Source organism: Hippichthys cyanospilos, chromosome 3 (assembly GCF_059441005.1).
Source record: "Hippichthys cyanospilos isolate Australia breed blue-spotted pipefish chromosome 3, RoL_Hcya_1.0, whole genome shotgun sequence".
Taxonomy (NCBI): Eukaryota; Metazoa; Chordata; class Actinopteri; order Syngnathiformes; family Syngnathidae; genus Hippichthys; species Hippichthys cyanospilos.
Genome location: NC_142371.1, coordinates 9,104,822 through 9,119,414, shown reverse-complemented (window position 1 = coordinate 9,119,414; position 14,593 = coordinate 9,104,822). Strand labels below are relative to the sequence as shown.

The window sequence follows — 14,593 nt, the reverse complement described above, 5'->3', positions numbered from 1 at the left end:
CCAACTAGTTCCAGTGTAATCCAGTTGAATTCCAAAACTACTACTTCCCCTCAGTCACATTACTGCTTTCACTATTTTTACACACAGATGAAGGAAAGTGGCAGGATAAGAGATTGATGGAATTCTGATGGGACCTCTTCATGTTCCTGCCTGTAGAGCTCTAAAGTAATGATGGTACAGAGGAAGAGAGTAGTTTGACTAACACATTTTCATTGAACTGTGAACCAGCACACTAATTCAAATTAAGAATTAGTACAGGAGCAGGGACTGTCCCACCTCATATCAGGAGGGCAAGAAGGGTATGTTAGAACAATTCTAAACTCAGATTGTATTGTATGAAGCTCTTTAAAAGCCTGCTGTAAAATGTTATATGCGGCATTTAATATAAAGCATAAATTACAACATATAAGTACCGTTATTAAAAATTAAATACGATGAAGTACCGTTCTTAAAAATTAAATACAATGATAGAAAATCAAAAATAATAGATCAGTAGAAACAGTAGATAGCTACAAAGTAGACATACAGACTCCAGACATAAATGTATACATACATCCATGTATACATACATACATACAGTGCAGTAGAACTCCTCTACAACGAAATCCTATTTGCAGCCAGAAATCTTTCACAACAGGGGACTTTTCACTATAGCAAATCTATGTCTCGGACGTAAACATAAAAGTGTTGTGCAATCTATAATCCCAATGAAATTGAAAACAAAACCATCCAACATTGAAACAAAAGAAAAAGGAAAGAAAAAAATTGCCAAATTTACAATAAGCATTCGTTTCCATACTTACATACATTTCTTGCATAATGTCTTTCACTTTGTTTCATCCATCTTTTATCTATTACTTTTATCCTATCTTCAAGTGTTATGCTTGGTTTAACCATGACGCGTACGCGAGCTCCATGCGTCAAATGACGTTATTTCGGCAACCACGCCCCTCCGCGCAGAGTGCACGTGGAACAGATTTTCTGCAACGCATATCTTCCGGAATTTCTTTATTAGCGAAAACCATGCCGGAAGAACTATTGCTTATGGAAGATTGCCGGTACAAACACCTTTATGATTCGGCTGAAAAGGAATATCGTGATCTAAATACCGTAAACAACTGCTGGCGAACACCACGTTGGGGAGAGATGAGGAGTCTGTTTTAAAATGCTTGGAAGAATTTTGGTCATATGAATCTACTAGGATTCTCTTCCTCTATTATACAGTAGTGTTGTTTGTCTGTTGTAGAGTCCATTTATTGTCGCCTATAGTATGGGAGAATATTGTGTACTATAGAATATTAAGTGCTGCAAAACGTGTGCCGGCACATCAAGTATAAACCAAGCTAGACTTTTCTGCAGACTTGTTTTCGCTATAGTGAATTTCAGTGCAACGCAAATGAAGAATAAAAAACATTTAGTAATATGAACAGGGGAACTTTTCCTTGTATGGGGATATAAGAAAGAGGGAAAGGCTCTAATGCATGGATTTTTTTTCACACTGGGGCGTATTTTTGCACATGCAGGTTTTGTTGTAGAGGATTTTTACTTTACATAGGTACATACATACATACATACTGTCAGGTTCAGGCAACCTAAATAAACTTAGTAAACAACAAACAAGAAGGAAGACAAGGGCCTTTTACTCACGAGGAGAGCAGAAAGGAACCTGCATTTTCTCAGATCTCCTTTCGGTCTGGTTACACTTTCTGTCCGCCCCCCTTTTATTTCTTAGGGTTGACCCTAAGGGTTGACGTACGTACATACATACAGATATACAGAGTATTTTTGCTAGAATAATGCCAAGAGTCCAGCACAATGTAAAAACAAAAGGTGGAAAGTATAAATAATGAAGGTGTCAATTTACAGTGTCGACATTTTCCACTAAAGAATATCAACGCTATTTGCTACATTTTCTATATAGTTCAAAACGGGTTAGCCCAGTAAATGGACTTTCACTTATATGGCGCTTTTCTACCCCTCGGCTGGGAGACACCCACTTCACCGAGCCATGCCGCTCCCTCGTATTATGTCCAATATAAATTTGGCACAAAGCACATTCAAAGTATGAGTGGATTCTTTTTGTTTTTATATTTTTGTAGAAGGGTGCAGGCAGAAATGTGAGTTTGCACCTTTGTAGCAGTGAACACACCAACTGGATTGCGAGCTACTTGAAGCGGGTTTTCTCATTGCCCTTAAATTTAGCGCAGTTAAGGCCCGCCGTTTACATTGCAGAAGCAGAAAAACACAGACTTTACTTGAACTACATGCAGAAGATCGCAAAATATGTTGATGAAAAACTGCAAGATCTCCACTTTGGTTGCCTGCTGTAAAGTGGGAACTTGAAAACAGCCTTCAATCATACTCCTGTGAGTGACAACTACTTAAAACACACTCTATGAAACCAGTGTATCCAGTGTTCCCTCACTGAAGGAAAATTGTGCTTTGTTGTGTGTCGCCTAGAACTGTCAGTTGGCTAGGGCCCACAGACCCCAATTTAATAAAAACTTAAGGAAAGTCTATGAGCTGTTTAGCGTAGGTGCGACACAAATGAGTGTCAGCCAAGATAACTATTGTTTTAACAGGACAACACTGAAGTAGACCTGTATTAGTCACAGCTAATGCACTATGAAAAGAAAATACTGTTCATGTGGTTAATTTGATTTGTAGTTTTTACACCTCATCCACCAAAAACTTCACAGTCCCTCTTTAAAACTTACACATTACATCTTAGCCATGATTTTCCACAGTGATTAACTTTAACATATATTAGCCCACATGAGACTGCATAGCAGGAGTCATTTTGAGAAAAATAAAATGATTGCATCTCCTGGGTAAACATTTGCTCAAGCTGATGTCAATTCAATTGTTCTGTTGGCTGATAAGACTTAACGTGCTGCGGAATTTTTTACATACATAGACAAGTCACACAACTACCTAATCAGTGTTGATCTTTTTAATAAAAGTCATGGAAAAGAGGGCGGGGTATGTTCGCAGTCAGAGCCTCAGCGCAAGCTAGGGGAGTCTTCAGTTGCACCGGCATACTTGAACTTTGATTCAGAGATCACACCTGGGTTCATTGTGGAAATTGAAATCATTTCTTCATGCTGTGTGTTTGCTTTAGGTCGCCTGTCTTTAATTATCCTTCAGAGGGACTGTAATGTGTCAATCAGTCCAAGACAAGTAACTCCACGCAAAATAATAGTTTGAGGTTTGGCAGAAACTGAAGTACTTGACAGTGATGAAAGTCAGATCAGTCAGCCGCCTGAGATGTAAAGACATTTATAAATAGTTTTGAATATTTACTGTACTTGCCCTCAACATATGTACGTTTTCTTGGCATTTGAACAGATTCCAAAATGGAACTTCAACTAAAGAAATAGGGTGACCTGGCAGTCTTACATCATCGAGTCCTTAAAGACTTCCAGCAGAGTGTGTGACGTATTTATAGTTACATCTTGTTCATCAGATAAGATATACACACATAATCACAGTGAAACTTACCCTACTGACTGCATTTACTTGCACTTCATAAGACCACCTGGATGTACATATACAGTATACCGCCATATTGTCTTTCATACTCGCAATTATTGATTGCTTTTCACGAATACAACCGGGTGATGTATACAAAACTATATGTTCTCAGCCATGTCCAGGCATATTTGGACAATGGCAGACCTTTTCAGGTTTTTAATGTTTTTGAGCCTCCGGGTTTGGAATGGGCTTCCTAAATGGTAAAAGTCCATCATTTTCTCCACCACTTATGAAAGAAGTCTGTAAAATGTATTGTCATTTTTTTATGTTACATCTGGTTTGTTATTGTTCGCATGAGAGATTATGAATTATAAATCCACTACACTCGAGCTGAACGATGATGAAAAATGATCTACCATTAATTTACTGTTTTATATTGGAATCTCAATTTAATCATCTTGGTTTCCCTCAAGGTCTTCTTTCATGTACTTTATGTTTTTTAATAAACATTCTGTGAACAATGGGTTACCCTGTAACACAATAAACAGTATTTGTTTTGTTGTGCATAAATATTTTGGTTATAGTTTGGGCTATTAAAAAATAAGTAACCAAACAAGTATCGTCTAAACTTGCCAGTAATTCATATAATATTACAACAATAAAATAAACAAATGTGTGCCATTATCAAATCAACTTCTCATGTGGACTGTACATTGTAAGCACTGAACTTTTCTAGACACGACAGCGTGGACCCCCAAGTTTCTGCTCCAGTGGCAAGTGCTAAGGTTGTGGGTGCACAAGTCTGTCTGCTGCAATTATGAAAAGTTGATTCCAGGAAACGCTACGTGGCATTTCATTCACAATGTAAACTACGGTTACCTCATCTGATCAAGGTTCAGACCCTCACATACAAATTTAAGGGGGTTCAAACAACACATGTGCGCACTGGCCCTCTTGAGAGTTGCAAATTGTCCTGGGAGCGCCATAGATTTAGTAAGCAATTTAATTTACACAGACCAATGCACTGCAGATATACCTCCATGCCTTAGTCTCTGGCATTTATCAGGTGGGCTGCTGAGAGCTCGCTGCCACTACTGATCCATCAGTAGCTGGATTCTGCAGGTGGTCAGTGAAACCTGAGAACTTGGTTTTGTTCACACAGGAGCACCCACCCACCACATGCATGCTAATGTCGACTCACTATTACAGAAATGAAAAGAGCCCTGCCGTCCATTGAACTGTGAAAATGTTCACATAACCTGATTGTTATTCAGTGTAAAAGGGAAAAAAAAAAAAAAAAGCTCTGGGACGAATGAGAACCTTGTAGCCTGCAGTTAAGTTATTCTGTGGTCATGCAGTGTTGTTATGGATGTGACTTGTCATCTCACGCTTTGTTGATGATGTTCTCTGGTAGAAACACATTGTTTTGGGGTTTTTTTTAACTTGATGAGCAATAAAATTGTATTTTACTTCAGAATGATCATGGTGCCTTTGAGCAAGGCAACTAACTCTCTGTTTACACTAAGCAGGAGAGACATGTGAAGACATTTGAGAACCACTGGTGTAGACTATGTAAATATTAACCTCATCATAGCTTGGTGGTATATAACTTGCCACTGCCCTAAAGTAAACATGTTTTAGTCGTAATGCCCACACACAATGCATATACTGTATGTAACCCTTTATGCAACTGGTATCTGAACACAAAGATTGCTGCAACACACCTGGACATCCAATGCAGGAATTTTAAGTCATATGTTCTTTTTATTCTCTGAGGAGCTAAGAATTTCTGGGGTCACAGGGCTACGCTATCCCAGCTGTCCTTGGGCTGTAGGCAGGGTATACCTTGAACTGGTTGCCAGCCAATCACAAAGCATACACACTTGCACACAAGTGGAAATTGGAATGTCCAATATACTGTATGTATCTACCATCTACCATGCATGTTTTTGGGGAGTGTAGGGAAAAATGTTTCATTATATTTATTTGACTTGACAGTGTGAAAAGTATTTTAAAATTGCCATAGCACAGAAAATAGTGATGGTAACAAGCCTGCCAAATATAGAACAAGGGCCACGCATGCAAAATCAGGCTTCAAAAATTTGCCTTAGCTCTTAGACTATGGGTGTATTCTTTGAATCGGGTATAAACAAATCAGCTATATAGAATATTAAAAAATAGATATTAAATGATTTTTTTTTCTATTTCTGGGAGAGATTGAAATGGAAATTGGCATTTACTGTCATTTCATTGGAGGAAAGATGAAACGGTTTTCAATACAAGTCATTTGATTCATGAACATAATCAAGGAGCAAATGAAAACTGTATCATTTTTTTAACTCCCCCCCGCAGGTACCATGCACCCTAGAGTATTGGGATGAGCTCCAGCAGGCCTTTGTTCCATATCGTGACTTTAGCCTGTCGGAGAGCCTGGCCTGCCAGCTGCAGCTTCCCAGCCTCAGCTTCACTGACCAGCAGAAGGAACTGGTGGCCTCGGATGTGTGGAGGATTGTCCTCAATAATAACAACGAGGGAGGAGATGAGCAGAGGTAAAAGAATGTAAACCTCATAATTTTTGTATGTCTTTGTGGACATGCCACGTTATGTAAGAGCTAGGCTATGACAGAAAACACCACCCTTTCACCAAACTACGTGATCTATTTCAAGCACAAATTTGGTTTTTCCATCATAAGGGTGCCAAAATGTCTTACCTGCACTGTGACCCAATACCTGATCAAAGCTATCATATATGCCATCTAAGTGATGAACGAGTGAAAAGTGAAGAAAAAAAATAACTATTTAAAAAAAATTGTTACGACAGAGAGACCTTCATCAAACAGGATCATATGGTCAGAATCCAAACAGTACCATGGCAGCTTAGTTCGAAATTTCAGTTCCCCCTGGCCTGGAATATTACTGCATTTCCAGACATAATGTAAATTCTACCTCCCACTTCATGAAAGCTTGGTGAAATGCTTTGTTCCAACATGACTATGCCACAGCACATAGCAAGGTACAGAAAAGATGGTGGGATGATTGTAGTATGGAAGAACCTGACGGGCCTGACGTCAATCCCATCAAACCTGAGGATGGGTTCCATCCCAAGCACATTTGTGATGAATTAAAGTAGAAGTTGTGAGCCAGGCCCTCCCATCCAACTTCGCTGACCTCTGAACTCACAAATGCTCATCTGGATGAATGGACAGAAAATTCCCACAGACACATTCCAAAACTTTATACGAAGTCTTCCCAGAAGAGTGCAAGGTGTTTTTGTTGAAGTGTGTCCAGTTGTAGGTACCTGCTGGTGTAGTATGAATACGAGTGTAGTTTTGGCTCGCCTACGCGGATACTTACGAGAGCTTAGGTTGTCGTGCGTTGAGGAGTTTGTTCTATTTTTACAGAAGTGTGTTCAGTTACGATGCCGCCTATGTGTACCGCCTTCATGTGTACATTTACAACGGGCGCGGATGATAGTAGAAGAGCACGCATCCACGCGACTAAGTGCAAAGAGTCAGCAATGTGTCCCTTGTCCCACATATGGTGAGCAGGAGCTGGGAGTGGGTTTGGAAGGCGTTCAGATCGGCCTAATGAGATTTCCCAGCACACCAAGTGCCTGTCAGGCCCCATCCGGATTCCTTCCTGCTTACCTTGAGTGTATCTAATCGAGGGAAAGCTCACGGGAAGCATGAGGAGTAAAAGACCCCTTTGGTTTGGCTCACGAGTTGCCAGAAGGGTTGGGTCAACTTGTAACACCTCAAAAAGAATGTGTTTGGTCTTCCAGTCTTACTACCACTGCTTCTCTTCTCCAAGATGTCAGCAAACACCTTCTGACTTCTTATGGGCTTCATGCATTCTCTCCAATTTCTTCTCATCTTAATTCACTTATTTCCACTCTCCCCTATTTCCTCCTGAGATTTAGGGAACTTTAAGTGGAATAGATTTTGCCAAGCCCACATTCTGTGTGGCTTAGAGAGCTAGACGAGCGAAAAGGGAAGGACCGAGAAAACACAAGAGAAGAATCTGAAAAGAGAGAACAACTTTGCCAGAAACAGTGTAAAACTAAATATACATCTGACTTTCATTATAATCATACTCCAAACACTACATGTCCTTTGTTTAAATTATTTGTCCCTTTCAATCACATTTGATTCCTCTCTAACGCACTCATTTTGTTTGTATTTTAGTTTCCAGCGGGGATAAAAAGCAACACTTCCAGCATTAAAAATAAAAAAAATCACCACTCACTGATGATGTGGCTTCCACATAGATTTTGAGCTGACTGATTGTCAAATCTGCTTCTCCTTACTACCTTCAGTTCAGATAGTGAGTCTGGATCCCAAATACCCTGCGATCAGTTGGTGTTCCCTATGGCCCTGGCAGCATGTACCCGTGTGGACTCCTGCTTTGCACCTTCGTTTGTGCCATCCTTGGGTGTGTCCCTGCAGCTAGCACAGATGCAAGTTCATCTCTGCCACCACCTTGAACAACTGGGAACAGGTCAGGATGCATACAATTGATTGTCTAAATTCAGTTTACCATTCAAAGCTTGAATCAACTTAACACTCATTTTGAATATTCCTTCTCCTCGCAGTTCCATGTCAAAAATTTCGACCCTTCCTGCCAGACAGAAAAATACCTCAGAAACAAGAGTTTATGGTTATCGAGACTTGGGAGCCACAGATCTTCTTGCGTCAGTGGACCAGTGGACCAAAGCGTTGTCTTGAGTTCAACTTTTCTACGCAGCTAGATTGCAAACTGCTGGAGTATCGAAACTTAACACATCTGCAGATTCTGCAGCCCTGTTTAATACAGGTAAATGACATTAGAATGACATCATAAGATGGAGAGCCATGCGTGTATTTGATCATAAACCCTGGTGGTAGTGTGGTATAGAACTGCATGGTATCACTGGTATTTCAATCCCCTCAATTCAGTAATGGAAAAACGTGAGTGCTCTTCAAATTGGCGCTAGTATATATTAATGTCCCTTGATTAAGCAATCTGATTTATATGTTTACTGTGTTGCAGGGCCTGGCTACAGCCACTTGTTCTCTCCAAAGCAGTCAGTGGGATGCAAACTTCTTTATGGAACCGATGTTTGCCACAGTCAGTCAGTATGCCATCCACACATTGGATACTGCCCTGAAAAGTTGGCAACAGGTAATATACAGACCAAGCTGTGTATATTAAACCACATCTAATACTTTAGTGGTCCGCAAGTGACTCAAAATCACTTTATATTTAAAAGAAAATGTACAGTAAAAATACCAGGGTCTGATCTACCAGGGTCCTAAATAGCAGGCGTTAAATTGCATGTTGAGTCACTCCAACAGACTGCACACTTTTGGCTGCAAGTGTAAAAGTTGTGAACACTGTCATATTTTAAAAGAAGCTTGTGTGCTTAAAATTTGGGAGAACCACACACACGTGATTAAATTTTAAGTCAAAGAGTTGAAAAGGTTCCTGGAAGACAAACAAACAGTTTTAAAAATATAAATCTATCGTACCGTTATTTTGGGAAGCCAGCAACCACATTAAAGCCATGTATTGTTTTATTTTACTCGCCCCAAGTGCATTTGAATTTGTTGTTTCTGCCCATCCTGCGTAATATTGCGCTTTAAACTTTGGACAAAACGCTCAAAAAACACTCTGGGAGGAGCCAGCACAAATTGCCACTGCACTCAACTCAAATGACCTAGATGCAAAGAAATGTAGAGTTGACCGCTTTGTCATCGGTAAACCTATGCACGTATGTAGGAAATGCAAGAGTCATTTAAATAAGCACAGGCAAGTACGTATATTACCCGGGCTCTATGCTAATCTGCCAGGCATATCCCCAGAAGATACTGTGTATGCTCTGATATCAAAGCTACACCACACATTTGCCTCTCCTTTCCCACGTGGACTGTTAGTTAAACAAATTCAGAGCAAATGGAGCAGTTCACAAAAATACTTTGGATTGTACATGTCTCGCTAAACATACATATACCATGCAGAATGTGGCCGTCATATTTTGTTGTAAGTGGGGACGAAGGCGAATGCAGTACGTCTGCTGTAAGACTTAAACACATTGGTCCTCATCGTTTCTCCTTTCCCAACACTCACCACCACTGCTGGTAGCCAGCACTGCGCAGTGTTTGAAGTAATGCCCAAGAAAATATTGTAACATTTGAGTGATGACACCTGCCAAGACTTCATCTGGCCCAGGTCCTCCACCCACTTCTCTACCACACATAACATGCTCACACACTTGGGACGTGCTGGCTTTGCATGACTCTGCTCAGCTGTGCTGACTCATTATACTGGCCTATGGAGACATGAAGTATCCTCTTGGTTTTACTTGTGAGAAATAATAGCTGTTTGAGGATTTTTATCGAGAAAAACAGCTGTGGTCTTTACCTGTGGAAAAGGCAATGTAACAAATGCTTACAAGTTTGTTTGAAATTAATCGTTGGGCTGTGATTTTACTCTTTATTTTTACTCCATCACCAAAGTTCTAATGAGTGTCTTGGTTGATGAATATTATTTGAACATTAGTTTTGTCATTATATTGGTGTAGACTAATAATGCTTATTCCCAATTTGTGTCCGTTAATTTAGCCATAAATAATGCTTGAATGAATGTGCGCTCTAATGAGAGCTCATAGTGCAGCACTGAAGTAGTGTTTTGGACATGTTGATGTCCACCTAACTTGCCAAGCATGACCATTTGGTCATTTCATATCCCACAGGGATGTTCTGAAATTCACTAGGAGTAGGTTCATGGAGTTGTTGAGTTTATGTATTGTTTTGAATGGACTAAACAGCAGCAACCTTGGAACCACAAACCGGTTTCGGTTGAAGTTGGGAAATTGTGTAAATAGTAAATCAAATCAAATCCTTCTCAACCCATTTTCAATTGAGTACACTACAAAGACAACATGCTTCATGTTCAAATGTTCGCATTCTGCACGTTTTACAACATCGTGGCTTTGAAGTAAAGGAGTCCAAGTTCTCCCCTGGCCTGCTTGCAGTCCAGACCTGTCTCCCATTTAAAATGTGTGGTGCATTATGAAGCGTAAAATACGACAAAGAAGACCCCGGACTGAGGCGGTTCATCAAGCAACAATGGGAAAGAATTCCACATGAGAAGCTAAGAGAATTAGCCTCCTCTCTTCCAAAACTGAGCGTTATTGAAAGGAAAGGTGATGTAATGAAGTGGTAAACATGCCTCAACTTCTCAACTTCTACTGGACATGTTGCAGCCATGAAATTCTAAGTTAATTATTATTTGGCAAAAAAACAATCAAGTTTATCAGTTTGAACATTAAATATGTTGTCTGTGTAGTGTATTGAATTGAATATGGGTTGAGATGGATTTTCAAATCGTTGTATTTTGTTTTTATTTACATTTTACGCAATTTTCCAACCTCAACTGAATCCGGTTTGTACGACATAATAACCTTAAGCACTTTGCTTCACACGATGAGGAAACACACCATAATTAGGAGCTAAACGTGTTGCGTGTGAGTATTGTCATTGCTAACAGCCTTTGCCCTGTCAGGTCAGAAGGATATATTCTCACTTGTCGTCAACATTTTCTCCTCCTTAATAGTTCCTGGTTTCAAAGCTGGCAGTCAGGTCTGTTGTGATGTGGCCTTCATGGTTACCATTGAACTATAGAGAAGATTCCTCAACTACCACACAAGTTAATGCTATTAGTCTCAGAACCAGGAAAGCTGTAACACTTCCAGATGCACAGTAATAAACATACATAAAACTGCTGCTCTGTGACATGGTTGTAATTTATATGTATATTGGGATACACACGGTAGTTGTCATGGCAACATGAGTTTCTGTTCTATCCATGATACTGTGAAGAGCTTTTCTGCTGTCAGATGGATGCAAGCCAAACTGCTTCCCAACGTTGAGAATCCTCACCTACTATGTACCTTCATCTACATTGTGCTTTCTTTTGGCTTCTTCCATCAAGCGAACACTCAGGTGTTATTAAACCATTCTCATGACCAGTAAGGATTGTGGTTACGTTTAGAGAAAAAAAAGTAGGCTGGTTATCAGATTCATCTTTCTTTAGTCTTATCCTCCATGTCAGTTGCCCCATATGGCTCCAACTTCAGCCCCCCTATATTTTAACCTCAAGCCTCATGCCACCATTTTCAATGCTCCATCCATTTTTGCTCCTTTCGTAGCCCCTAAACCTCAGGGAAGTGGCTTTGGGACAAAGCCACACAAAAGCTTGCCTCTATGTATTTTCTCACAAAATCTTCACAATCACAGGGCTTTGTATATGCAGAAGTCGTTCCCATTTGTCCATTACACACACACACGCACACACACATATAGCCTTCCTTTGTAAATAGAAACAACGTGTTCAAAAAAACTTTTCCCGGTAGTCGCAGATGCGATTCATCCATAGAAGAATATTGAGATCAGAGGTGCTTCTCTGCTACCTCAGCACAGCTTGCAGATGTTGTAACTTTTTTTTATTAGGGTAAACCCCTTGAGATGTATCATCTTGTTTTCGACGAGGTCCTATCATACATTACAGACATCAAAATAAAAGCCAAAAACAGCGAACCAAGACGAGAAATAACAGTACATAAATACACCCAACTGCACAAAAAATAACACACGGAAAGACAAAAAGTGCATTTCACAGTGATATGTGATAAAAGTACATTCGGTGAGAACTTTTTAGTCAGTTTTTTGCAATGTGCAATGAGGCATAAGATTAGATTAAGAAGCTGTTTCACAAAGTACATTACATTACAGTCATTTATTATTGGGGTGATTAGTTGGATAGCCTGGGAACAAGTCAAACAGATGAAGTAAACAATGACGAGTGGAAGTGATGTCAGAAATGTGATGCATGGAAACCAAGTTGTAAACAGTAGAGGCCGATGTGGGGTAAATTCAATATGATTAGTCAAAGAGAAACAGGAGTAAATTAATTTTGTGGCATACATGGTTTGGTTTTGATATTTCAACAAGATTATATATCACCGCTTTCGCAATGACTTGCAGACAAATCTTAGGTAGAACCCCAATTTGACATGCTTCATAAGAATGTTTAAATCTTGTCACACTCTTGGATTGGGACATAACATTTTTTTTGCAAATGGAAATGAGAGAGGGCACCGTCACGTCCAAAAAAAAAAAAAAACCTGAAACATCAGAATCAGGTGACAAACAAATGTTGCATGCGTCTTCTTTTGAAATGTTTCCAGTGCCATCAACTGCTGTATGTGTTTCTGGTCATTTAATTCTGAGTTTTCCACTGAATGAAACAAACTATCGTCTCTCCTTGGTTCCGTTTCAAATGTTATGAGGAGGATGCCCCTGCTGGCGCACCGGGTAATGATGCTCAAGAATAAACACGTTTGGATTGAACTCAGTCCTACAGCATGCAGGGGAAGGCTTTACAGACCGTTTTTTTTTTCCTTTCAAGAAAGTGGGTGTGGTTTGCCGGGCATTTAGCTGGGTGGAAAGTTTCTTAATGGTGAACGTAAGGCAGCAAGCAAGAGTATAAAAAGATGAATTCAGCAGTTTTGTGTTAACTATGTGTAAATAGTTTTAGTTTTTTTCTCTAATTATACATGAAGATATGTCAACTGATAATGTAGATATTTTTTAACTTTTGCTTGCTGGGACTTTATCAGATTCTGATGGTATGATAACCTTTAGCAAAAATTTCAAGAGAACAACATTTTTTTTTTAATATGATTTCTCACTCGCTTGCTCACTCACTACTAGCTTGTAGCAACGCCACGGCTCTTTTCCGAAAACCGAAAACTTCCAAGCTGACTTCATTTGTTTGAAGGGGAGGAAACGTGATTTTTTTTCTCGCCTTGATAAGCCGCATTCAAGCAGGCGAGACAACTCGTGTCCTACCTCAAGCGATATCAATTTCTTTGTGAAAGTAACATTTTAGCCATATTACCCACACTATTTACCCACAGGAGCAGAATTATATTCATACTAAAGCCCGCAAAGGCTGAAACGGACTGTCTGATTGGCTGCTGCAGCCGAGGAGACTCAATGAGAGGAGGCTCCCGTCGCACAATACAGTTGCCCTTTAAGGCAGATGGAGCTCATAAATATGATCATTGAGCAAGTCAATCATTTTTTGTTTAATCTTTAATGAACGTGTGTTACGAAAGTGTCTTTCAAAATGTTTCCAATGGAAACAAGTTAAAAATGATTTGCACTCATATTTTCAATGTCTAAACATTGCGTTTCGTTCAGAATCGCATCGGTGTGATAAAAATGAAAACGATTATGCCACCTATTTTCTTGAAATTCTAGCACCCTCTGCGGGCGACTGTCATAATGCTCTCAATCTCACATGCAAACTTCTCGTGACCACGCCCGCAAAACAGGCGAGACGTGACACTTGCGATGCGAGCGGGCAATGCAGAGTGCTTTGCAATGCACTCGAGACTTTTTGACTTCTTATGATCACCCGCTTGGCCACTTGTAATGTAGATGATTGTAGATCTAACAATTGTTTCCTTAGCTCCATTTTATAGCGTCACTCTCTCGTTTCACATTTTATGTGTTCTTATTTTGAGTGGGTATCATTATTTACAATTTGTATTCCAGACATTTTATGGGCATGCATCTGTGTGCCACTTGTAGAGGTTCTGCATACTCAAGAAATGGTATCCGTGTTAATGAGAGAAATTGATACTTTTGATACCTGTTGCAGAAGCTAACAGAAGTTGTCTTTTCATCTTTCTCTGTTTAACAAGAATGTTTTTCTCAATTTTACATTCTTATAGGAAAGCGGCGCTCACAGTCATGGGAGGAAACTGTTGTGACGCGCCTATCATGTTGGCTTGTGAAACAGAGTGGAAAAACGATACCATTAAAGTGCGGGATTAGCAAGATGCCACCAGGAAGTGTGTAAATGTGCAGTGTCAGATTTGATAGGTAGCACATATACTGTTCCACTGTAAAACTGGAACTGGATTCGAAATCAGTGCAGCTGTCCCCTTTCTATTTTGCTCAACCATTCTCTCTCTCTCTCTCTCTCTCTCTCTCTCTTGCTCTCTCTCTCTCGCTCTCTCATGTACATCCATCATCATGTATTTCAACGGTTGAAACTTTCCCATCCGTTT

The 14,593-nt window shown here is 39.8% G+C and overlaps 1 protein-coding gene across 1 annotated transcript in view; it reads left to right on the top strand.

Moving 5' to 3' along the window:
* Positions 1-14,593, top strand: part of vps13b (vacuolar protein sorting 13 homolog B) — a 298,582-nt gene that overhangs the window by 242,218 nt on the left and 41,771 nt on the right. Inside the window, exons 42-45 of the mRNA XM_088410037.1 lie at positions 5,827-6,023; positions 7,790-7,971; positions 8,066-8,286; positions 8,503-8,634. Of these exons, the coding sequence (XP_088266163.1) occupies positions 5,827-6,023; positions 7,790-7,971; positions 8,066-8,286; positions 8,503-8,634 (732 nt within the window). The remainder of the gene's footprint in view (positions 1-5,826; positions 6,024-7,789; positions 7,972-8,065; positions 8,287-8,502; positions 8,635-14,593) is intronic.